The 27,186-nt window shown below is 39.0% G+C and overlaps 2 protein-coding genes across 3 annotated transcripts in view; both read right to left on the minus strand.

The window, feature by feature from the left end:
- Nucleotides 1–3,696, minus strand: part of LOC139974200 (microfibril-associated glycoprotein 4-like) — a 6,468-nt gene extending 2,772 nt beyond the window's left edge. The window contains exons 1-3 of one of the 2 annotated variants that reach the window (XM_071981169.1): nucleotides 3,471–3,696; nucleotides 1,735–1,985; nucleotides 723–1,034 (exon numbers count right to left, since the gene is read on the minus strand). In XM_071981169.1, coding sequence (XP_071837270.1) covers nucleotides 723–1,034; nucleotides 1,735–1,953 — 531 coding nt within the window. In that variant the 5' untranslated portion in view covers nucleotides 1,954–1,985; nucleotides 3,471–3,696. Of the gene's footprint in view, nucleotides 1–722; nucleotides 1,035–1,734; nucleotides 1,986–2,483; nucleotides 2,631–3,470 lie in introns of those variants that run through there. The other variant, XM_071981168.1, reaches the window with a different exon arrangement.
- A 12,907-nt stretch (nucleotides 3,697–16,603) lies between these two features.
- Nucleotides 16,604–25,475, minus strand: LOC139974308 (lysozyme 1-like). The gene is made up of 3 exons (XM_071981340.1): nucleotides 25,295–25,475; nucleotides 19,607–19,780; nucleotides 16,604–18,464 (listed from the first exon to the last, which is right to left on the minus strand). The coding sequence occupies exons 1-3, from the start codon at nucleotides 25,344–25,346 to the stop codon at nucleotides 18,253–18,255; spliced, it is 438 nt and encodes a 145-aa protein (XP_071837441.1). The 5' UTR covers nucleotides 25,347–25,475; the 3' UTR covers nucleotides 16,604–18,252.
- Between the last annotated feature and the right edge of the window lie 1,711 nt (nucleotides 25,476–27,186).

Genomic DNA, 27,186 nt, shown 5'->3' on the forward strand with positions numbered 1-27,186 from the left:
CACCCCACCCACCCCACCTACCCCTCGACAACGTGTTTGTTGAATATATATTGCCTTGAGTATCACGTCAGTGTTATGACGTAGTGAATGTTTTATTGAGACATGCGAACGGAATACATTATGCGATATTCAATAGTAACCAAAAATAACATGGAAACTTATACGGAAATGTAAAAATCACTCAGTCAAGGTAAACTATGAATAGTCGTAATACACAAAGTTACATGGCTGGAGATATTAACAGGCAGACTTACATAATGCTGAAAAAAATCTTTTTAAGAAAAGTCACCCAGGAAAGAACCTGGGAACGAAAAACGGAACAACAAAACGACAGATCCGCTCTCAACCCTAGCCCCCTTTCTCGAGACTGTGAATGTGTAATCATCTTCAGGTGTGTATCACGATTCCCCTCCAAGGGGAAAAAAGATACTACACATGATCTTAGCCAAAGGCCGAGAAGCTGATAAACGAGAATAGCCACTGCAAAATTTAAACAAACGGGACCATGTCTCCAGAAGCTAGCTAGATAATGGCTGCAATATAACTTTTTTTTTTGCACTGTCAACCCAGAACAGTGTGGCAATAGAAAAATATAAGGAAAAACAAATCTTAAAGGGCAGCATTGCATGAGGATGAGTGATCCCAAATGAAACATTCCTGACATGACATTCACGATTGACAGACAAGTATTATGAATACAAGACGATTGAAGCTGTACTCACCGTCCAGCCACCTCCCGAGGTAGCCATATCACAGTAGACTTCAAATGGTCCTCTTGTCCAGTTTTTCGGCGTGATCAGATAAGTACCATTTTCAACGAATCCAGCATTATGGTAGTCAGCGCAGTCGAGAGCCAAAGTACAATTTAATCCGTTGCCATAGAAACCATCGTCACAAATACATGGTACATCGTTGAGATTCTGTTGTTGGCATGTTGCATTATCGCTGCATCGAAATTCGTAATCACACACCAAGTCTCCCTGACTACATACACACCGCATCGAGCAGTCGTTGTTTATGAAGACTTCCCCGTGCTGCAGGGGAATGATAAAAGGAAAGGCCGTAACCTAAATTGTGTGTGTGTGTTTAGTATAAAATGGAAGGAAGAAGCGTTTAGTTCGATTACCAAACCTATCATGGAAGAGCGAAAAGATCCTCATATGAGTCTTCTTACAACAGTAATCTTTTTTTACATTGTAGCACCCGCGCATTCTTTAATTGACCTCTTCATATTATAGGGAGAAAAAACCCTGCGATTAAATACCCACAGTTGGTATTGATGGGGGATGGGGTGGGGGAGGGGGAAGATGATACAGTCATTTCAGCATTAAGGGAAGAAGAAGCTCACATTTTACTCCTTTCCCTAATTTCCAAGTAACGTGGTACCATATGAAAAGATCAACTTCGAAAATGTATGTGAAATTATGTTTTCGTTTTAAACTGTTATGACAGCCACACTGGCATTTATAGATATTTCCCATGGATTCTGGAAATATCGCATCAAATGTTATAAGTGACAATTATTCAACATATGTGCCCCCCCCCCCTTGTCATATCCTATCTTCATGAGAGGGACATGCAGTTGGTCGTCAATAATGTCCACGATCACCAACATCTTAATTATGTTTGGCTGATGCGGTTGGACATTTTATAAGCCAGTTTTAACGTAGATATTATTATTGATTGTGATTGAATTTGAACAGTCTGTTAATTAACTATATAAATTTAACTTACTTGCAAGATCCCAACGCCTTCAACATAGCATCCGCAGTCTTCAATGGGAACACAGTCCTCCCCGTTCATCAAGAATCCATCCGGTGGACAAATGCAGATGTCAGAATCGGTACAGTTTCCGTGGCAACCAAAAGGGTCTACACAAGTTCCCAGACAAGTGCAGTTTCCCACTACCATGTTCATAGGGCATTTACTTATTTGAGACTGTTGCGAAGACATTTCCTCGAAAGTACATAAATCTATCAGAGGAGCTATGAAGAGATAAACAAAGAGGGAATCCATTGTTTCCATCATTTTACAATATATATATATATATATATATATATATATATATATATATATATATATATATATATATATATATACATATATATATATATATATATATATATATATATATATATATATATAAACTTACTTAAATATTCATGAATGAAATTTAACTTCAGTAAAAGGGAATAATATGAAACTGAGATCAGATACGACACGAATTAACCATCCTCTAATATAACGGCCCAGATTGAAACACCGAACTATCACACGTTACAATGATAGTGAACAATGAATTGCACTGTTGCAGAGTGCATAATAATACTACGCGGAATTACCACAAGGAATCTATGAAAGTCGTGCATTAAATCAGGCCACCGAGAAAGTCAGTTTAAATGAAACATCATCAAATTAGTGGACATGCAATGGGCCTCTATATAATAACACACTCTACCGCATACAAATATAATTTTACTTACCTACGGCATCAACTACACTGCATAACGTTAACGTCACGTTCAGCAGTATAGAAAAACGGCTACTAGTCATCTTATGTTCAGTGTGTAACTTGTCTGACAGTCTTAACACTATTGAAACCTATTCAATGAACTAAGAAGTATCTGTGATAGCGATACGAACAATTCCATGTGAATCACAATCTGAGTGTGCTTGTTCGCCTCTTCTTTCTAACTTCAGATAGCACGATCAACCTGTTATTATCATTTAATATTGCGTTCAAGTCACAATTTCCAAACTTTGCAATAATACTTTTGATCGACAAGACCACCTGCTTGTTTTTAGTTTTTCGAAGGAAATCTATTCACGAAGCTCAGTTACTCGTAGTGGTAAAGAATGTTATCGATTAATTTAGATTTGATAATTTTGAAAATCTAGTGGATTAAAATGAAAGTTGAAACGCACAATGCCTTTATTCATGTTAGTGGGTTCCTCTGGAACAATAGTCTGCAGCAATATTGCTACATGTATTTTCTTTCTAAGAACATTTCCATTATAGCGTCTCCGATGCGAGGCTGCAATATCGCCAACGTGTGAGGGCGTTCGTACAAATATGTAGTACTGTTACGTGATAAAAGTACATTACCGGTGACCCCTTTTCCATTCACCGAGTATATATATATTTGGGCACTTCATTTGGGTGTTCTCAGTGTATTTATTGTAGTGCGCGTGCGCCCTACAATATTGGCATAAGTGAATGAAAACTACATGACTGGACGTTGAAACTTAAAAGTTTCATATAGTCTCTGTACATTTGCAGTTTCAGAGGCTGCAGCTGCGTAGCCAACTTATTCTGAACCTGTCAAGGCGCTCACAAGCGCCCTCACTTTGTAAGTACCTATATGACTTACTCCCTGGTGAGTTGTCTGCTCAAAATATAACACCATGAACAGCAGAAATATTCTTCCTTATACTGCAAGTACTCCACACTCACTACAATACTCACTCACTCACTCACTCAGTCCCATGACTGTGAAGTTGTCGGGGAGACATAACGGTTGCAGCTGACATCGTCCTCCATGCAGATCTGTTAGCAGCAGTGGCGAGCAGGTCTGGCATGTCCAAGCCGGTTCAGTCCTTCACGTTGTCGGACCAGTTTCTCCTCTGACGTCCTCGTCTGCGACCGCCCTCTACAATGCCCTGGAGTATTACATTGGAGATGCTGTCATGCCTTGTGACGTGGCAAAACCACGCCAATTTCGGGCGTTTGACTGTTGACAGGAGTGGTTCATATGGGCCCACCAGGTCTCACGGTCTTACGTTGGTCTTACGGTCGGTGTATAGATGGGGATCTTTGCAAAGTTCTTCCCTTAATATTGCAAGCACTCCACGCGCACTACGATACTGCGTATTTGCAAAGTTCTTTCTAATACTGCATGCACTTCACATGCACTACAATACTGCGTATGTGCAAAGTTCTTCCTGATACTGCAAGCACTTCACGCGCACTACAATACTGCGAATTTGCAAAGTTCTCACTGATACTGCAAGCACTTCACACGCACTACAATACTGCGTATGTGCAAAGTTCTTCCTGATACTGCAAGCACTTCACACGCACTACAATACTGCGTATGTGCAAAGTTCTCACTGATACTGCAAGCACTTCACACGCACTACAATACTGCGTATGTGCAAAGTTCTTCCAAATACTGCAAGAACTTCTCGCGCAATACAATACTGCACATTTACAGGCATATGCAGATCTATTTGTTTTTGCATTTTCTGAGATGTTTAGATAATAATCTAAACATTTTGACCTACATATGCAAAATATATCGGCAGGTTTTGTTAGCAATCGACTCCAACCACCAGAATGTAACTTTAAGTGACAAACTGTGAAGGGTATTGGAACATCTTAGCCAACTGAACAATGGAAAGCACCAATTAATCTTTAACTGACGTCTAAGTGTGACATCATCAATAAGAAACAGAGCTACTAAACATCTCATGTGGTCAAATAAATCACCTTTAAACGGCCAATTTAAAATTATTAAAATTGGATGCTAATCTTCAGAATACTATTCATGCACCTTATCAACCTTAATACTGGAAAAATTACCCCCAAAATGGAAATGTAACTAGGGTTACAAAAACCTAAGGACATTTAATGGCGTGCGCAAGAGTGAAGTAGGGAGTGTCCATGCATCCCACCTCCGTCAAAAGTCGGAGGAGAGGGACGTTCAATCAGGGAAGAATTAGATCATTACGAGTCCTATCACAGGATGGCCTTCAATTAGGTTAAAGTATCCTACCTTAATCAGTCGGATGATGTTTGAACTTTGAATTTATGACCAGTATTAAACGTAAAGGACATTTAATGACGTGCGCATGAGTGAAGTAGGGAGTGTCCATGCATCCCACCTCCGTCAAAAGTCGGAGGAGAAGGACGTTCAATCAGGAAAGAATTACATCCTTACGAGTGCTGTCACAGGATGACCTTCCATTAGGTTAAAGTCTCCTACCTTAATCAGTCGGATGATGTTTGAACTTTGAAATTATGACCAGTATTAAACGTATAGGACATTTAATGACGTGCGCATGAGTGAAGTAGGGAGTGTCCATGCATCCCACCTCCGTCAAAAGTCGGAGGAGAAGGACGTTCAATCAGGAAAGAATTAGATCCTTACGAGTGCTGTCACAGGATGACCTTCATTAGGTTAAAGTCCCCTACCTTAATCAGTCGGATGATGTTTGACCTTTGAAATTATGACCAGTATTAAACGTATAGGACATTTAATGACGTGCGCATGAGTGAAGTAGGGAGTGTCCATGCATCCCACCTCCGTCAAAAGTCGGAGGAGAAGGACGTTCAATCAGGGAAGAATTAGATCATTACGAGTCCTGTCACAGGATGACCTTCCTTTAGGTTAAGTAGGGAGTGTCCACGCATCCCACCTCCGTCAAAAGTCGGAGGAGAGGGAAGTTCAATCAGGGAATAATTATTTCAATACGAGTCCTGTCACAGGATGGCCTTCCATTAATCAGTCGGACGCTGTTTGACCTTTGAAATTATGACCACCTTTCGAGGGCCAATACTGACGATTTTTTATTCATTCGAGCATACATCCGTCCGTCGGCGGTCATCATTTCACATTGTATACATGAAATTAAAAGAGGCCCTTTCTTTTCTCAGTATTCATAACCTTGTAAATTGAAACTTGTCCTCGAGACTGTATCTATATCCTGCTCGTAAATATACAGCTATAAACACAAATGTATATATTATGGAACAAGCAATATTCAATGAGTATAAAAAAAGCACAATCATCTGTAGATGAGCGAACAGCTGAAAATCACAAACAATGTCCATTCGAAGGCAAAGACGTGATCATTTGCAATAAAATCATAATATCTTCAATAATATGGTAAAATCGATTTTCTTTGCTTTAATTTCAGTTTTTAAACAACTCGCTCTTCTTAATAAATTTCAGTATATTCAATGTGCTGATATTATTATTCAAGCTATAATATTAGGCGGTACCTTGATTAGAAATTTTGCACATCTCGGTATCAATTTTATGAGTTTTCGATCGCTCTTCATGGCGAAAGGGAAGATTATTCTTTCCTAAGGTGAATCGATTTTTTTTTTGGCCTGGATCGATCATGTGTTCATGCACATCGAGTACGTTATGACCAAACATCTTTTGATTAACTCTGCATGTCTCAGCAAATATTGCTTTTCATCTTTCAACGAACGATTAGAATGACCTATACACCTTTACCTCTCTCTCTCTCTCTCTCTATATATATATGTTAACGACTTTTGTGACACAGTTTGCACTACAAATATTGACGATCAATTTCAGTTATTTGAATAATAACATAATGTAATCAGGTAGGTGTCACAGAGAGTAAATAAATAAATAAAACCCGCTGGGAATGAGCATTGGACCCGCCGCCGCCAATATTATCAACAAATGAGGGCAAAGTAGTATACCAAAGCTGGTATAGTCTAGTTTTCATCGACAAATTTCTGAAAACATAACACCTGTGCATATTTTACGGTAAGCAAATTTTCGAAATCAGAATGATGTCTTCTATCAACCCCGAGGAAGCCATTCTGAAAACCAAAATAATATCTTTGACGACAAATCATATTTAACATATACCTAATGCATATTCAGCACTGTGTAGCATCAATATATAAGTAAACGGAGAACATCTGCAACTCATGTTTATCTTATTGTGTAACGTGTTTAGAGAAACGATTCAACCGCAAGGCACTAAAGTATGTAGTATATGATAAGCCGAGACGATCATCTCAACTTCGTATCCGTTCAATGACTTGTTATTAATTTCATCGACTTAAATTGGAACATTTCAATCGATAATCTTACGTCCATGGTATAGTTTTCTCATCGATATATGATCCTTTTCAGAATAGATGTGTTATTCCCCTTTCTCTGGTCCTTTTGTCTCAATTATTTCAATTGTTTCAATATACGAAATGTTTTCGTCTTTCTCCTGCACGTAATCGATTAACTTTCATATTTCAAATTGAGAAAAAAATAATGTCCAATATCGTAAGTCTACTTGTATTCATTTTAAAAAGAAAGATGTAGGCATAAAACAAAGGTTAAAACTGGGTATATTGGTTTCCACCACTGGAACTATTAATGCTATTAATGTAAAGCAACAAACAGTACTATCACATATTAAAGATAAACACATCACAAAAAAATCCAATTCACAACCTATTTCCTCCTTTTGGGACAGAAGTTTAACAAGTTTAACAGAAGTTTTCTGGTGTGTTTATCTTTAATCGTTTTCCTTTGTACCACCTGCAGTAGTTCTACGGGGAGAGGTTGGGAAGCGGTGGGGGGGGGGGGTGTAATCTCTTTGGTCCTAGTGTGTGTTTCCTACTTGAGTAGACCGAGATCAGTCGGGTTGTGTGATGCTGCAGGGGATTTGTATCACATTCTTTATGATATGTAGTTATTTCGGTGTAACAGTTCTTTGCAATCGTTTGTAAACGTGTCTGGAAGCAGAAGGCTTACAGAACATTCATTTATCGGGAACATGATTCGAAGATTACATAATGTGTGAATACCAGTCTGTAGTTTATGCTTCACGTCAGCTGCTGTACGAAATAGAGTTTAAGTCTGCAATAGCTTAATGGGTCACGAAACCTATAGATTACTATGTTACTTGAGGATTGGTAGCAGCAATATTCTTCTGATTGGGCATCTGATCTGTAACGGGGAGTTTGGAATTGTAAATATTAATTTCGCATGCCTCCTGCAGTCCTGCTCATCAGTGATAAACGAGATATGTATACTTGAAACAACATTTATGATTTATATGATGCAGGAGCCATGAAAGAGGATGTGGCACTTGGGTAATTTGAGAGATTAGATACACACTGTTTTCCTATCTCAGCAACTTAGTTAGCAACTGTAGGTTATATTTCCAAATTCCAAACATTGGCAGTTACCCCACTTTGTTTTGTCTTTCTTTAGTAATTGAATTGAATCGGTGAGGGGGTGGCAAGGGCGGTGGAAGCACTTTTAATCTGGGGGGGGGGGGGGGCACCGACATCAAAGGGCACTTTGCAGAAATTCGATTGGACTGATGCAGCCTTATATTTAGTACCCTTTATAACTCTCATTTGCGTATACACATCACTCCATCAACGCCCCCCCCCCCCTTTCAAGGTAAATATGCATACTAGCACTGCAATATCCAATGTGCAAAATGGGAAATAAGGAACAAGTTTTCTTTTGAGACAAAATGAGGTGAAATCATGCTAGTTGCTAAAGTAGGAATCTTCCGAATTAGAGTTTATTCTTGTTAATATCTTAACAATTTTTTTCCATTCGAAATAGCTTTGAGTTTGACCCACAGAAATTCATTAAAAGTCAGGGGCGTAGACAGGATTTGCAAAGTTGTATGGCACGACTATCTGAGCGGAGCGCCACCATCGGTTGGCGCGGAGCGTACAAGAAAATTTGTGGTTTTACAAACCCCTCAGATGGCCGGAAACGGCCCTTCCCGAGTGTTCATTCTGGTTCCCTGGCTGCTTACTTGAGACACCTCAATTTTTATGTAGAAAAAGGGCACATTTTTAACCTGAGGAAAAGTGGGGGGGGCACGTGCCCCCTGTGCCCCCCCCCCCGTTCCGCCGCCCTTGGGGTGGGGTAGGTTTTGGTTTGGGGTTGATAGGTGGGGAACGACCGAGACCGAGTTTTGACCAAGAAGGGATTTAATAACCATCCTCTACCTCCATTCGATCCTTCTTCTCAGACTTACATGTTACGTCATATCATTAAGTCATACGTCATATCATTAAGTCATATCCTTTAAGCCGCTTCCACGAATTAGCTTTCCTGTCTTTTAATGGAAAAATTCTCCCAGTGGAAAGCTTAAGACTGCATGGTGTTTGTTATAATTTCTCAACATGTGTTACATTTATGACCAGTCAACCAATTAGAAGGACTTACTTATTAGATGGTTACACTAGCAGGAGTCTACAAATATTAAAACTACAAACACCAAACCTTCCTCTTCACCTCATCAGCCTCTACGCCTCATCAGCCTCTACGCCTCATCAGCCTCTACGCCGCAGCAGCCTCAGAAACCTATCTTTGATGCAACAAGTATCTCTGTCCGTATCAGCCGCTCTGGTTGTCATGTTCACGGTAGCATATGCCAATTAAAAGCCCCATTGACTAACAGTGGTCTCTAACTCTAGACCAGGGGTGGGCAACCTTTTTGAATGAATGGGCCAGATATTAGGAGTGGAAAATTGACTGGGCCGCACCTAACCAACGACCTGATTCCGAGGACTTTCAGGCAATAGGTGTGTGTACTTAATCTGTATAATCAACCAAAGCACAATGTCAATACAGTACAGTTGATAATTTATGGGGATAATAGGCCTACCTGACAGCATCATTAGTGCCGATAAATTCTAAGCAGCTAGCTCATTTCTTGTGATGTAAAATAGATTGATTTCTATTTTTTTCTTGAGACATCTCACGGGCCGCACAAAAACCACTGGCAGGCCGCATGTGTTGTACGTTGCCCACCCCAGCTCTGGATAGCTGACGAGTTGGCCATACATGGCACCATCAATTTTTGCTAGCAATATCTATAATTTATCTTAGTATCCACACTATAGGTTTCATCTTTGTATATTGTGTGTCCATTCATCGTCGATAATTGGGGGGACATCATCGTTTTATTCCACATATCAAGTATAACCGGACTCATTCAGTCTAACTTTAGTTTGGATCCTCAACTTCGTACCTTCAAGCGAGGAAGTGGCGGAGTTAGGGTTATTGGTCAGATTGGCGAGAATTGTCTGTAGGGGCGCTTTTGACACTATCAGAGCCGTATATAGAGAGAGTTTGGCCAACCATGTAACCGATTTGGATTGGTCGAGAGGGAAAACGCCCACACAGGGTGGTAAAATAGGTCCACTTGAAAACTTTATAGCAGACGACACGCATACTCACAGTGTATAGACTATCGTTTGTGTAAACGAAAAAAGTACGAAATTATGAAAGAAATGGTGCTGGGGATGCTGCAATCGGTCAGAACATGGATATTGTTGTTTGATTATCCGACTGACCATAAAAGAAGAGGAATTTTTTGGAAGTAGAAAGAACAAGATGGAGATCTAATGAAAAAAAGTCTGTGTAGCCTAGGCCCATACTAGCCATAGGCCCTAGTGTAATACGAGTAATGTACAAGCAATGCGAGAATTTTACGTTCAGACTGGTTTCTGTAATTACATGCATGGCTATTCTCTCTCGTTTTACGATCCACAAATTCGATTTCATTATGCCAGCTCTCCTAATCATAGGCATGGCAGTTTCAGTCGCACATATAGTTATCCTAATTCCTAGTTATTGTATGCCTAGCTTAAAAAAGTATCACTTTTAGTTTAATGTAAAAGGGTGGGCTAGCCTCTAGGCATCACGTAAAGCCCTAATCCTTAGTTAAGCCCGAAGCATAAGTTAAGCCTGGGCTTAGTTAGACCTGGACCATTCCTTCTATTACTACAACTGTTATAGCACATTACATAATATGGCACTGTATACGGCCCAATTAAACTAGGTCTAAGGAAAACAAAGTAGCCTAGGCCTAAACTAGTTAGGCTAGGTCTATACTCATTGGCAACTTGTGGGTTGTGTACACATACAGGCCTAATTATATAGACCCTTTTTAGTATGCCATAAACAAGTGCCCAAATGGTTAAATGATCTTGGTTTGTGTTAATTGTCAGCATTGGCCTAGCCTTTTTAGGCTAACATGAATTCAGCCTAATTTTTTCTTCTTCAAAAGTATAGCCTAGGCCTTGGTTTAATTTGGATGCAGTCAACTATCATTTATCAAAGTTGCATCAGTACCTCCTTATTCCCTTAATTGACACCCACATTGATGATTGAAGTTAAAAAAATCTTTTTAAATTATCTTTAGACAGTAAATTTTAACTCCCTGAATTTCAGGACTTTTTTTACAAATCAAAGGTGACGTGCTCTGAAGAAAAACTCCTAACATAAAAAGCCACAGTTAGCAGACTGTGATAATGACAAACCTGGTGAGTGACTACTAGACTGAAATCCAGTTCCTGCAACCACAGCAATAAAGTCTTTGTTTTAATCAATGCACTTGTGTGTTTGAAACTTTCAAATGGACACTCAATGGCAGTTGGTTAAGATATAAGGTTTTACCTTCATCATGGAGAGTTGAAGGGAATCTGCCTCATCATCTGAATAATGGACTCAAGGATAGCAACAAATCATGATTGGATAATGATTTTGAGCAAGTAGATATCTGGCAATTTGAAAGTTTGTATTATTTTTTTACATATTATTTAAGCTGTTTAGCTCACACACAAGCAAATGATCAAGTGACAACAACCGATGCAGTATATTTAAAGGTATTGAAGACTTGCCCTAGACCGCATGCCGCGCTCTGAAAAAGTTTACTTTCCGTTGCTTGCAAGTGAAGTTTTTTTGTGTCGCTACAAAATGCAGACAGTAATGAAACCTGATACCTTGTTATCTTTTATCTAGACCTGAGATGTCCACGCTGCTATGTGCACTGTGTTGTGGGTATTGACTGTGATGTTTGTATTGACTGTACACTAATGTCTATTTACAGATGGTAGCAAGCTGTATGTGTATTTTCTGGGATCAATGGTGGTGTCTAACACTAGAACTGTTACACCGCATTTGAAACTAGGTCAGATAACCGGCATGAGACGTTTCTTTGTGCGGGAGTCTCCACACCCTTTAAGGAGAAGTATTTATATCCCATTAATAGAGAAAGAATTATGTTTCAATTGGTAGCATGCAACTTAAAATTTTGCAAACATTAGATACAATCAAACAATAACAAGGTTCATTTACAAGGTAATCTACTGCCCTTTATTTCACATTAGTCTGTCACATTAGAAGGTCACAGCTTTCAATAATTATATATACAAACAAATTCCCTTGATGGGTGCTTCGTTAGATTCCTGCAATTTTCAAGTTTATCAATGTAATAAGTTCTGAATGTGGCAATGTGGAGAAGCTTTGGGATAATCTGTGGATAAGACTGCCAGACTATCAACAAGATTCCACATCCATGCAACTCCAACTGCTTCCTTCACCTCCTTGCAGATGTACCACATGTCCAAAAAAAAGTCAGCATTGGTTAATGTAATTAAAATCTGGCTTCCTCCTGAGCTGGCAAATACACATGAATTGTCAAGTACAGAGGTCAGTGTGAAACCACTGAAAGATCTTCTCAGCTTTCAAGAAAATAAAAACTTGAAGCCAAATTGACAGAGGCCACACTGATACCATTCCACTCTCATAAGATGAAGGTATCACACACACTTCATTTTGCTTCTGCGATGCAGTGCCTGGTAGACTGTGAGGGTCACCCAATGGATGTTTTAACAACTGCCTGGTTTATAGAGCTCTGCAACAGATAATTCATCCTAATGTCTAGTCGTCATCCTGTCATGGCCTTGAGCAAGTTGAACCCACTTCAACACAAAGCAGCTATTGAATTCTTGTCTAGGTACTGTCAAATCCACATCACCATCATTGCTGGTTCCAGCTACGCTGACCATGATAAAAGAGTACAATGAGGGTTTTTTAATTCACCCAACAGAGCTTGCATTCCAGTACCTTTGGGCAGCTGAAAAGATATTCAGAAATTGTTATATATGAGTGTGTTTGTATGCATGCATATGTGTGATTTTCTTGCTTTACAAAACAGCTCCATTTTGATAAGCTATGTAACGTGGAAACCTGCCAATCATATGTTTGAAATAGGACAGGCTGAAACGATTCTTAAATGAAAAGCTTAACGACTTCTTGCATTTTTTATACATCACTGTTCAGGTAAGGCCAGTAAGGGCAGTATGAAGAATAAGTAACAATTAATAATTATCATTATGGCCATTTGCTGTCTGCATAATAACAAACTGAATGATGTCATCAGCCCTGTGCTCAGTTGACAACACTGACAAGAAGGCACACTATGTCAGTGTGATCCATGAAACCTTATTAAGGACATGACCGTATAGTATATATGTTAATGGAAAATACATAAGCTACAACATACACCAGTATTCAGTTGTTGCAGGGTTTTTTTTTCTCGACAGACCCATTCAATCTGTTTCACCTACTATAGCCTAGTACTACATTCCTGAGAAATTAACACCACAATATCAGTCTTAGGTTTGCCCACAGACTCCCAACTATTGCTAACTCCTACACTCAAGTATATAGTTTAGTTTAGTAGAAAAAAAAGACCAGGAGAGACATTCAAGTCCCCATTAAGGACCCTAAGGCTATATGAGAGGAATAAAACCGAGGACATCAAATGTCATACCCAATTACAATGCTTAATGTACTCATCCAAAGTATTCTTAAACCCATTCACACTACTTGCAATTCAACCTTCTCAGGCAAACCATTCCATCCATTCACAACCCTTGTATAAGTTGTATTAGACTGAAGAGAAAAAGTTATGCCGAATATTAATCCTACTATGTAACTTCTGGAGTTTAATACAATGACCTCTGGTACAACTACTTTTTGGCAAACCTGAAAAGATCAGTGAAGCATAAATTGTCATTTTATGTGTAGGCCTACTTTATTTAATTGAAGGATCTATTAATGTAGGCCTGATGCTATAGTTGTGCGTCTGTAATCTAGCCTAGCCAGGACTGTGATGTGTGCTTTTCGTTTGTATGACTAAAGTAGGACTAGTAGTATGAGGCGTAAAATAAAACAAGTGTAATGACAGGTTTTCAGCTAGTTTTCTATGCATTTCAGGTGTGAAGATAAACGTTAATGTCACTAACTAACGCATACTCTAATTCATTACCTGATATCCATTTTGTTCCTCGTATGCCTGTCAAAATCTGACATTCTGAGTCGCTTCGTTTGTTCGCAACGAGCACAGTGTGCAAAGCTGCTATATATTGTGTGTGGTGTTTTTCGTGTTTCGCGCAACTGGTAACGACAACTGGACCTATTTTGATGCCCATGGTTTGCGTGTGACGTCACAAATCGCCAATTGGCCAAACTCTCTCTATATACGGCTCTGGACACTATCTAAGCGGAGCGCCACCACAGGTTGGCGCGGAGCGTACATAATTTTTTTGAGTCAAGATACTCCCTAGATCGCCGGAAATGAACCTTGCTGAAATGAAATGGGCCTTGCTAGTATGCAGATAAAAGAAGAATAAATAGTCGTTAGAGCATTTTGTCAGAAAATTACAGCAAGAAAATGTGACAAATGTCAATATTTAGATGAGGAGCGCAAGAAAAAAGTCAATAATCGCGAATAAGTAAAATGTCGTAAAAAGCTGAAAAAGGGCGCCAGCAGTACATTTGAGTCCGTCAGGGGGGGGGGGGCATTCACCCCCCTGACTATATGGACGCTCCGCCACTGAAGCGAGGAATATCAACACCAGCCTAATCATACTAGTGTGTTGAACTACTCAGCCTAGGCTAAACAGCGGCAGACATTGTATCTTAAGATGTAGCTAGCTATACTTCGTGATAATATATCTCTTCATATCTGCATTTTATCCGGTTCGTAATTTAGCTAGTCCTCGTTACATTTTATCTGCGGATACTACTATACTTAGTGGACTTAAAAGTTACTGCAGAGGATTTGATACTGGGATCTCCAAAAACTCACTAATCGATCACGTATTCATAGACAGCGCCATCCCTTTGAGAAAGCTCGTTGTGCTATACATTCATACCATTAGTAATTTGGCGAATTACCGCCATTCTAATTTCTCGTTTGTGAACAGGTAGAGTAACCAGATGTTTCATATGCGGGCTGAGGGGAAGGAGGACAAAGAGTTTCAATGGGTGGGGGGAGGCAAGTTTTGCGCGCTACAAGTTTGGTCATTTTAGGTACTTTTGCAGTATGCCCGAACACTTGAAACCATGGTAACGGTACCGTTAGGAATGTTTCTTTACCCAAATTGAACAGTTTATTCCTGAGTTCCATCAGCTAAATTGTTGAAGACATAGTGCAAATAAAAATATGAACTTGGTATATTGTAGGGAAGTCAACCGCGTAGCCAGGATTTGTTCTTAGGGACTCGGTGAAGCGGATTCAATTTATTGACCTGTCAACGAATACGCTTTGCGCTATCTGCGTGGGGTCCAGGGGCCGCCATAGGCGAGAGGTCCAGGGGCGAAGCCCTTGGAAGCTATACGATATGTTGAACTTTAGAGGCTTCAGAGCTTTCAAAAGTTATTCAATCGGCCGAGATTTTAGCAATATAAATTTAGATTAAAATGTTCAAAATACTGCATATGATTAGCCTAATATTGATTCGTTGGGTAGAAATGATTCATGTACAGGTAATAACTCACTCAAACTAGATGCTCATTCTGGGTTGCCTAGTCAAATCCGTGGCACTGTGGCAGTTGCCAGTAATACAAACCAAACGGGCTCGTAGAGATAACATAAAGCATAATGATATGATAATACTTAACTTGAGACGCAATTGGCTGGTATTAGTTTGAGAATCCCCGTCAATTACGGATTAACGTCAACCGCGATCTGCAGGTTTAACTGAGCCTTTAAGTGAATTTTGAAATTTTTCGTCCAATACTTTTGTATTGCCCACTAATGTCATTTTTGGGCAAGTGGGTTACTGATATTCAACGAGCTACCGCTTCAGTTCCTGAGCCAATTGGGAACGTGTCCACATTGACAGAACCCAGGTCCTCCCAAGTACCCATCACCACTCCCGCTCAGTTCGTTTACACAACTGATAGCCGTATGTGCTTTTTTTTTCTTCTTTGTAACCGAGGGCCTCGGGGAAGATATATAGCTCTGGCTTACCGAATCACCCCACAATTCAATTAAGTTTAAATAAAATAAATAAAATAGTTATTGTGGCAGATGTGCATGTCTGGCCTACACCAGCTACACGTCATCTAGCACATTGCCCTGGTATATCAGTTACGGATATGGTAGGCAATACGGGAAATAATTGCTTATTTACTACTGTTTTCAATAACAGTGCGTATTACACTATAGCGCAACTTAAGTTGCAGTTCCAACTAAGCAAAGATGGTCTATTTCATGCCGGTATTAATTATATTTCATGCCGGTATGAATTATACTTAATGACGGTATTGATTCTATTTAATACTGGCATTTGAAGCTGCATATGAAGCTGGTTGACTGAGAATTAATGCCGGTATTAAATAGAATTAATACCGGTAATAATATTAATCCGCACGGACCTTAAATCAGCAATTATTTCCCGTATGGCCTACCATATGGCCTGTACGGCCCACGGGAGGTTCTACGGCCATTCCTAGAAGTGGTCAGTCTACCCCCATTCTTACCTCAATCCCTAAATCTACGGCTGCTGCATCCATCATTATCAATATACAATGAATATATAATCAATATATAATCAATATATAATCAATATATAATCAATATGATCAATATATACTTTATATCAATAGCCCTTCTAGACTCATCAATAAAGACGAGTCATCAATCAATAGAAAGAATTACAGAGTCATTGACATCATTCTTCTTATGACAACAAGGGATATGAAGAAAGAACTCAAGCAGGAGATGGTTTCCTTAAAAGTTATTATTGAAAGAACTAAAAGCAACAAGTACAGAATATGCGAGAAGAGTTGAAATAGAAAGTTAGAAACCAAAACCGGAGTAAATGAACAGAAAAGACTTAACAGAAACAGAAGCTAGCTGGAGTATCTTTGTTCTTTGAGCTCGTCATGTCAGCTATACAGCTATACAGCTGTACATATATAAGTTCTACAGCATAAAGCATATATATGCTACACAGCTATACATATATATCAGCTATACAGCAACCATACACAGAATTACAACAGAACACATGTGTGAATATCAAGTAACACAACGATTCTTCACCAGCCGACATTGAATGCTTACAGCAAGTCGATACATGTTATTGGCTTGTTTGTGACATACACCTGGTCAGTTTATTTACGTATGTCAGATAACTATGAACAGTTAGTAAGAGTGGACTGATTCCATGCATGTGATACTCTCCAGGGGCGCACCCAGCAATTTGGTACAAAAAGGCAAGAAATCATCAAAAGGAACAATTCTGACAAGTTCTCCACACAAAAGACTTTTGCAGAACTTTGAGTCAAATGCGAAGAAACCACTAAACAGACATTAACTAGGTACAATAGAAAGTCATCAAAACAAACAAGTGGCAGTTAGAATCCTAAAAATGGAAAATGATAATGATTCTTCTATAGAAATCAACAGCTGTTGAAAAACGGTGACTAAATTATGTCTCGTATTTGGAGAATCCCATGACGAAGATTGGTTCATGTGTGAACGCCGCAAGGAATGGGCTCATGACGAATGTGTAGACATTACTGATCCACAATTGTGTTATTGCAACAATTGCTTTGATTTTGGTAACTGAAAGTTGGAGAAGAGCATGAGGTGGAAATTTGTCCTGTGTCTTAATAGAGAATCACTGGTTATGGTAACGTACCCACAATGCACTTAATAGATTAGTCATATGCACATAGGCCTATCATTTCGAACGCTACTATATATAGGTCACTCTTATTTTGCCTATGGTTGCTTGATTTATTATTGTTCGAGACATTTTCACGTTTTTTTGGCATGCTTCATAAGTTGTACCCCACAAATGGGATGTTTTTGTTAGCCAACACTGAGGCGCCAATCTGTGAGGCTTAAACCTAAGTTGGTATTTAAGATAACAGGGTCAGTAGCCTATCACGCAAACTGTACTATCCATCATAGTATAGGTTAATCCTTTAATTTGTGATAATCAGCCTGCAAGTTTTGTTGGTAGTGTCGGCACGTGGGAAAGGGGCTAGGCGCATGTCCAAAGTGAAGTTTCCCCCCGAGTTTTACTATTTATTTTGTACTAGGCGTAACTTTCGTCTACAACTATGTTTAATGATCGTTCACTTATACTGTCGCAGATGTTCGTCAAAAATTGCTGAGTGACATCACGAATCTTGACGTCAGAGATAAGTATTGTGCGTCTCAGGAAATATCTAAACCATGCAGCTTACGAGACAACTCCGCCCCTTTAAAAATCTTAAATCATTCAAAGGTACATTGTCTAAAAGATATATAACACCTAATGTGTCTTGTTACTAATGGCAACATCATAACATATGCTACTTTCTCGATTTGTGTTTAGTTTCTAATTATGTTTTTTCTTTTTATTAAGTTGAGGTTTGTTCAGTTGTTGCTCATGTCAAGACATTTCTTCACTCTCAACCAATATTTTTCAGTTGCTGGATTCTTGAACCCATTTGGTCCGCCGTTGTGTATCCGCGCAAAATCCTCACAGGTAGGATTATGCTCTAGACGGGCATAGGTTGCGTACCGTGCCATATAACCCTGTACAGCCCGTTCACTGCAGTCAAAGGTTGCTGAACATTTCTGCCAATCTGTGGATGGAAATAGCAACTTAGAATTGTTTATTGTACAATTTGTTAATATTTAAGTAAACTATTCATTATTAAAACAACATACAGACATATATCGCCCGGTGTAATTGTTGGATACTTATCTGAAGCACAAGTAAGCCAACTTGTTGGTATAGTTACAGAAGGAGGGGTGGGTGGGGGTGAGATACCCGAAAGAACAGCCGGAGGTTATAAGCGTTTCAAGTATTCGCAGATGACTCGGACTTAAAAGTACACACTACAGCTTGTATATGTACTACATGTATTGTTGAATTGAGTGAGTTGCGTGCTTTTGTGATTTACTAACAGTTACTATACCATTGCTCCGACCGTGTGCTACTTTATATCAATATTGTTGCATGCTTATTCATGAAAATGAATGTAATAAATCATCCTCTTCCCTAGCTCTACAACCTACATTAAGTCATATCATTGATATCGTGGCAAATCGTAAATATTATGATGTGAAAATAATCATCATTTCGCACGGAGTCAACGACCAACATCGCCATTCACTATATATCACGATTATTGTGAAGATCACGCGTCATAAGCATGATCAACGAGTGATGTAATGGAAATCATTTCCACGATAACGAATAACAGCATCAAATGCATTTGTTAACCAGTTATGAAGCAGCAAGTTTACAGTCAACCAATCATGATCATTGGCAACAATGATGGTTTACGGCAAAGATCAACTTCACATCCACAAGTATTATCAATATCATCCTTTTGATCACGCGTCACAGGCATGATGTTAATAGGCCCTATTTTGCCCTATATTTCATGATTATTACCATGATCTATAACATCACAAGTTTGGTGGCCAAAACCACAGGTATTATTAGTATATCCAAACAAATTGGTGGCGACATATATGACAAGCATGATAGTAAATTATGAAACCCGAATCATTGTCAACAATATCAAATATCATTACGACATGTATCGTTATATTAAATGTGAAATTGTCGTGATCACGCGTCACATACATGACTAGATCATGAGCGACCATACGATAAACAACATTTGATACAACCGGCCACAGTTACGACCATGCATATCCTATCATACAAACATGTAAGGCAATTGAACATGTGCAGAAGGGTTTCGATACGTACCTCCATCCAGACTACCTCCCTTCAGCCTAGCATCCTGCCAGTAGCCTAGTTTGATTTGGTAAGGACCACATGACAGTGATCCTACATCCATATGACACAATGGGGAAGGTATAGTGCAAGTGGACTCTACAAAACAGATGCACTTTAGGCAATCAGAAGGAACTTGTCCAGACGCTACAGAATGTAAGACAAAACAGTTATATTCGTTAAAATAAGGTTAATACTTTCAACTTGCAACTGAAATATACTAAAGGGCACTCCATTTTATATAGCAGGTGTGTTTGACCTCTTAACACGTCGATCCAGATCTAAAATTTCTAAGAATAAAAAGGCTAAGCGATACCTTCTTCTATTCTGATGCCTTCATTCAATGATCTCTACTTGACCTCTGCTGGATCCTGTCTGTTACTATCAACTTTAAGAACGAGCCGATGGAATACACTCATGAAGTGTTATGTAACAGGTGAGGTATTTTTCGAGTTTTTTCCACACTCGTATCTATGAGTATGTCTAACCTTGGCTCCTAGGAGCAAGACAGCGTACCAGGTCATTTTCCCGGGTCCTCTGCACGGGAAAATTGTGACATAAATGCTGGCTCGGTTGAGCAGACGATATGCCTTTCTAATGAGGATGGGGTCTCGACTTCCGCAATGCTAGTTTCTCCTGGGAGAAATAACGCTGCTTAGGGTTACATCTACTCACAGTCTACAATGTCCATCTTGGCGTCTGTGGAAATTTATTTGACCTAGCAGGCCCTCTCACCTTCATACTTAACCATTTGAAAAAAATGGCCTTTGCCCAATGAGCTATCCAAACACATCACCTGTCAATGACTGTTATTGTCTGGTCATGTTGTTGCCATTCTAAATAGGGTGCGTAGGGAGGCTATTATGAAAAATTTGGGCGACAGAGATTCATTTAATTGGCTGCCAAGGGTGCTACAACTGCCACTGGTCTCTTGAGTGAGGATCTGAATGAGCTATTCATGAAAAGAACACAGGATGCTAGGTCATTGTTAGGTGCGTCAAATATTGCTTCAGAGTTAAAATCTATCTTTACATTATCATCAACGTAAAACATGAAGAAAGGTTAAAAGGAAGCTTGCGGGCAACTAGGAGTGCAACTTTGGTGCTGGCAGACAAAGAAATTCTGGCCGAATCATTTGTTTGGGCAACCGCTCCGAAAACTTCCAGCTTCCGCTGAAGGGGCGTCGTCCAAAGCAGCAGCAGAAGCTTTATGAACCAGAACAAAGACAGCAGGGTCTAGTGGTAAGTTCTTTTTAGTGTCGTTTAGAGACAACTTTTGTTTTAAACTTACAAGCGATACTTGGGTTCTCCAGGTTGTTAACCACCTTACGAACATTTAATATCCCAATGTTATAGTCAGTCAAGAGCAAGCCAATGTCGATTTGCAGAGATTCAAGCTCTCATCCTAAAGAAGGCAGTAGAGTTGGTTCCCCAAACGAACTCACACAGATCATTTCTAAGCACACTGTTTGTGGTTCCCAAGATTCCATTTGCTGAAGAGGACAGAGCCTTCGTTCGGTTTCTTTTGGAAGGTGGAAAACTTCCAGTACTACACCCTGCCCTTTGGTATCCCCGTTTCTTTTCACAAAGTTACAATAGGAAGCTCATGGCAGGCCATTGGCGACTGCAAGGAGTAAGCCTCTTTGTCTACCTAGACAATGTTCCTGTTTCTATATCGGTCACATGTAAGGTTAAGGGAGGAAATGAACTTCCTGTTGGCGAGCCTAGCGTTCATGGTAAACCTAAATAAGTCTGTCTTCACCACAAGCAGAAATACAGTATTCCTGGGTGTAGGAAAAGATTCCATTAACATTTTTCAATTCCCTTCCACAGATCAACTAGAAGGGTATCAAGAAAAGTTGTCAGAATCTTTTCAACTGCAAGCTATCAAAAGCCTGACAATTAGCAAACACTCTATTGGAAATGGTAGCAGGCAATGTGAGCTCATGTGAGATATCTCCAAAGGGCATCGAATGTATAGCAATTCACAAGCCTCTAGGTTTCAAGGCTTCAGCTTACCTTATAACAAAGGCCCATTAAGAGTTGAAATGGTGGATAGAAGAAAGCCATACCCAAAATGGTGCTTCAATCCAAACTATAACCAGATATGATGACTCAAACAGACTCGTCAAAGTCAGGTTGAGAGCCGTTTTTGGTATGCAACAAACAGGGGCCTTTGGTCCCAAGAAGAAAAACATTGGCATATAAATGCACTAGAGTTACAAGCAGTGTTCCTGGGTCTCCCAGTGTTTCTCAAAAGCAGTATTCAACCTAAAGATTCCAATACAAGTCGGATAATACCTCCACACTCAGTTATAAACAAACATGGTGGAACAAAAAGCGGGGACATTCAGTTTGCTGCACAGCAGATTTGGGTGTTTTGTCAAAAGCATCGGCTGACACTCACATGAGAGCACACATCAGGCAAATTGAAGGTAGAGGCAGACTTTCTGTCTCGCCATTGGGAAGATGTGTCAGACTAGTGGTTAGAAAAGTTTAATTTGTACCTACCATAAGTATTGGAATTATGTAAAGGGAACAAACATATAACAGATCCCACCGCACCCACTCTATTTGTGAATATTATATGTTTTCTTTCTAATTATTATTTTTCCCTCTTCCATTGAATTACAGGAACAATCCTGAGGGTTTGAAGAATGGGATGCAATGGAAGATGTTCCCTTTGCATGGTTGTGTGATTGAGCCTTTGCTTGAATTTGCATTTTTAAATTTATCTTTCTGGGCATATTAAGAGAAAAAAGAAGTTCTCCACTTTTGACATCTTTGCTCTTCTATATTATAACTCAAAAGAAGAAAGAGAAAAACTTTTTATTCAGGTGTTGAAGCTTTAATTGTTTTTGTCTTCTTTTTGATCAACCTGTTACATAACCCTTTTGAGTGTATTATATCGGTTCGTTCTTAAAGTCGATAGTAACATACAGGAGCCAACAGAGCTCAAGTAAAGGTCATTGACTGAAGGCATCAGCCTAATAGAATGTATCGCTTACCCTTTTTTATACTTTTATCGGGATCGACGTGTTTAGAGGTCAAACACACCTGTAGTATGATTCCAAGTTTTATGGCAGGTACAAAGTACCTTGTCTAAATTGGAAATTATACTACAGCTTTATTGGTCTCCGCTTGGTGTAGCCACATTTTTTAAAATCTAGACCAGAACAAACTTACGACTATCGACTTAAGAGTTAACTTTAACTTAACAGCATTTGCATTATTATAGAAACTATAGAAGTACCGTGGCATCGGTCAGCGATGCCACGGTCCACTGCAAGTAACCAAAATACTCGATTGTGACATCTAATGATTTACGGATGGAGTTTTTGTATTTGTTATGATCGTTATTTGGCTTTAAAATGATCATTTTTATAATGATAGCATTATAAAAAGCATATCAAGAAAAATAAAACACAATTTATATTTGACTTTCATGCTTTCTACCTTTTTATGTATGCAGGGTATGTCTGTGTGTACCAGAGGCGGACTGGGTCTTAAAACCGGCCCCGGGCGCTCTTCACCTAGACCGGCCCATTATTCATTGATATGTTACTTACATACTGATTGCCATCCTGGGGCAAGGGTCTAAGGGGAGAGGGTGTCCCCCTCCCCATTGAGGTTTTTTGAAGTTAAGGAATGCCTAGTTGCAAACTGGTGCTATATTTCTCAATTTTGTAGGTTACAATAATCCTTTAAAAAAGACCCAAAAATATATTTTCCAGAAGCAACACTTGATTTATTTAAACTGAGAAAAGTTAAAAAGGTAAACAAAAATAGAGAAAAATATATGTTTTAGACTGGATTTAATTTAGTTTTTCAAGCATTATGTGACAACATGCTTGAAAAAAAAAATGGAAGAAAACCTAAATAAAATCCATTAGCACGGACGGGCGTGCCAATAGCACTTTCTTTTGTTACGAACTAAAAGACTATTTAACATGGTGATTTCATGAGCTGGTTCCCACAGTTAAAAATATATTTCTACACAGCCCGTCTGTATTTTTATTAACTACTGTGAAAATGGGCTGTAATTTTTACCAGGCTCCCCAGCCCACCGGCCCACCGGGCATTGCCCAAATGCGTGTGGCCAGTCCGCCACTGGTGTGTACAATCCCAAGAGACGACAATGGACGAAAGCATGGAGGTATCCAAAATATGCAACAAACAGTAATTCGATGTGTCTAACTGTGAATGTGCATCAATGATCGATTCAAAATAACATTGCACCCGTTTGCTTAAAGTTCTAAAGACACCTAGCCTATTTGCCCATAATGATCAGTATATTTGTTGCGCGTATTCAAAATATGTTGTAGGTTTTCGATAAGCTCTTTTCGTTTCCAAGATATACACATTTGAAGTGTTGATAAATCTGAGAAACTCGTTAAATATGTGCAAACTATGACGTGGAGTGTTGCGCTCATCAAAAATTCTTATTTTAGCCCCTAATTACACACCTCCATGTATCATTTGAATACTTGATATTCTTATATTTAAAAAGATCTTAAATTATTTCAATAAACAATCGCCTTTGGCCACAACCCTGTGTTCAGAGTCCCTGAAACGAAGGTTGTGAAAATAATGTGATCCATAAGAGAAAATTAGGCAGTCACTCCCTGCACATCAACAATTTGCATAAGTATCTAATGTTTATTCATTAACAAAACTAGAATTGAGACAAGATTTGTAAAATGGTCCATCTTTGATGGATTTTCATGGGAATTGAAGCTATTTTCATGATTTGTAATGCCTATTAGAGCTAGGACAATATTGTCCATAGGTGTCAGTATAGACCTTTAAAGTTCGCCTTTGGTACAGGTGCACGAGGTTGGAATCTTTCCGATGTTATCAATCATAAACAATTGTTTCAAATATCAAGTATAAGAATTGTTCACACTAAGTTACTTCTTCGCCATGATGCAAACGCATAGTTTCGGCTGTGTTCAATACTGTGGCAAACGTTCCATAAAACCAACATGCAGTAACGGAATGCAGTCATGCATGTTGGGAGTTTCTTTTTCAAGCGTATGCATGTTATGCCGTCTAACAAATATTTACAAGCACAGGACTAACGGCCATAAAGCCATACGGGTAAGTAACTATAGTATCACTTCCTAGCTATAAAATCACGTGAACTCCAACCCCCACAAATGGTTTATCTTCGAGTTCGTCGTTAAGTCTGTATAGGCCTACATTTGGTAATGAAATAAAATATTTACACAGACTGTACTGCATTGAAGAGCTTCAAGTATGCTTATTAGCCTACACTAGCAATTCGTTTCTCATGGATTAACTATTTGTTTTGTTGTTTTGTTTTGTTTTGTTTTGTTTTTTTTTTGGGGGGGGGGGGGCTATATATTCAGGATCTTATTGTAAGCCAGTGTACAACTACGGTACCTTATGCCTATAGCATATATGGTATAGCCCCATAACATACCACACATATCAGGCAAAACTGCTGCAAATTGCAAATGCTCTCTTCAAGTGCCTTCTGCTTATGTGTAATTTGGAAAGGTCAGACAATCGTTCAGCTAGTCAGACAAAATTCACAACATTGTTTAAACTTATATCCATTCATGGACGGAGCAATATACATTATGACAATATAAATGAAACAGGGATTTAGGCCATTTGTATAAAGTGAATAACTTACCTGCCATAACGATGAGAAGGAGCAAACCCGATCTAGTTATTTGTGGATTCATGGTCGGACTCGATCTGCTACAACTCAACCTCTAACTATAAGTGATCGAATGAGCTATTTCTGGGACGGTCAGATTACTAGTAATATTACAATTAGTGCAGCCCACAAAGAATGTGTACTTGGCGAGCATACCTCAATAACAAGTTCAACAATGTTTGCAAACGACAAACTTCCTCTTTCGGTTATATTGTTTAAAGGACATTAGTTAAACCGAGGAGGAAGACAAATGCTGACCTTTTGAGACAATTTTCGTGTGAAAATTGTTCCAACAAGGAAGTTCAAATGCAATAGCCATGTTTGTGCATAATAGTTGATAATAAAAGTATAGCGCGTATCGGAAATCACTTATAGCCTACATGTAAGTTATAGTTCTCCTTTCATTTTATGAGTCACGTTTACTACATGTGAAAGAGAAACTGAGTGCAGTATAAACAATGTCAAGTGGGTAGGTACAAGAGGGTTACCACACTTTCTTATTTATGAACATTATAAAATTATGAATAGTAAAGGCAACCTGAATTGATATTTGCGACATAGATCGAACAAGTTGTATGCAAACGGAGCTTAAGAGCCAAACACCTAATTAATTAGAAAATAAAAATTTATCTGGACTGGATTCAGAGATTATTAGTCCAAACGGTCGGGGAGGGGGGGGGGTGGACAGCTTTCGAAATATGGGATGAGAATAGGTTATTCTCATATTAATGATACACATGCAAGTAAGGGCATGCTGAAGACTTTAATTTGTCTTAGGGCTCGGCCCGCATGGCTCTCGACAGCCCTGGTCCTCATCGAAATAGAAATATGAATGCTCTTTTTTTTTATCAAAGCTGACCCCAGAGTGACATCTGCACCCATGTACGAAGAACATACAAAATTTACGTATGCGGTTTTCTTACGCAATACGATCGTGTGCGAGAACACTAGAAAGTGAGGCGCGCCCTCAGTTATCATTCTCAGCTCTATGGTCGCAGTTGAAGAGCATTGTAGGTAATCTCGCGAACAATGAAACTTACCGAATGACTTTAAATGAATTCGATCCAAAGCTGCGGTAACTTTCTTTTTGTTATTGTGAGCGTGCGCGCTACAGTATTGACATTACTGGCCAAGTGAACGATACCTACATGATTTGACGTTGAAACTTAAACTTTCATATGGTCTCTGTACATTTGCAATTTCAGAGGCTAGCTGAGAAACCGACTTATTCTGAGCCTGTCTCGCCGCTCACAAGCGCCCTCACTTTGTAGGTACATACATGACTATACTCCCTGGTGTGTTGTTTGCTCCAAAAATAACACCATGAACAACCGAAAAGTTCTGCCTAATACTGCAAGCACCCCACTCGCACAACAATACTGCGTATTTGATAAGTTCTGCCTAATACTGCAAGCACTCCACGCGCACTTTAATAACTAGTTTATGAGGTTTTATTCCATGGCAAACATAACACACTCGCTTGACTTTGTAGAAAGTGAATGTTCTCAGATACTGTATTCCTGTGATTTATTCATCCGTATTATGAATGTAGAATATTCTAAATCCAATGTCACTAAAGTTCTCTTATACCTTTTATGTACATATTTATTTTCCAGGTACATGTCCAAACATTTTTATGTTATATTTGGTTCCATATATGGATTGAGCCAAGTTTATATGACCCCGCTACTCATGAATATTTAATAAGAAACAGAAAACTGGCACTAGAACATTTTCATGATCAAGCATCATGGGTATACCAAATATGAAGCTACTTTCCAAATATGGTTAAAGCAGGAATAATAACTTTTTGTTTTTAATTTTGATGTTACGTCCCACACTACCATTATTATGAATATGAATGC

The sequence above is a fragment of the Apostichopus japonicus genome, chromosome 9 (assembly GCF_037975245.1).
Source record: "Apostichopus japonicus isolate 1M-3 chromosome 9, ASM3797524v1, whole genome shotgun sequence".
Classification (NCBI taxonomy): domain Eukaryota; kingdom Metazoa; phylum Echinodermata; class Holothuroidea; order Aspidochirotida; family Stichopodidae; genus Apostichopus; species Apostichopus japonicus.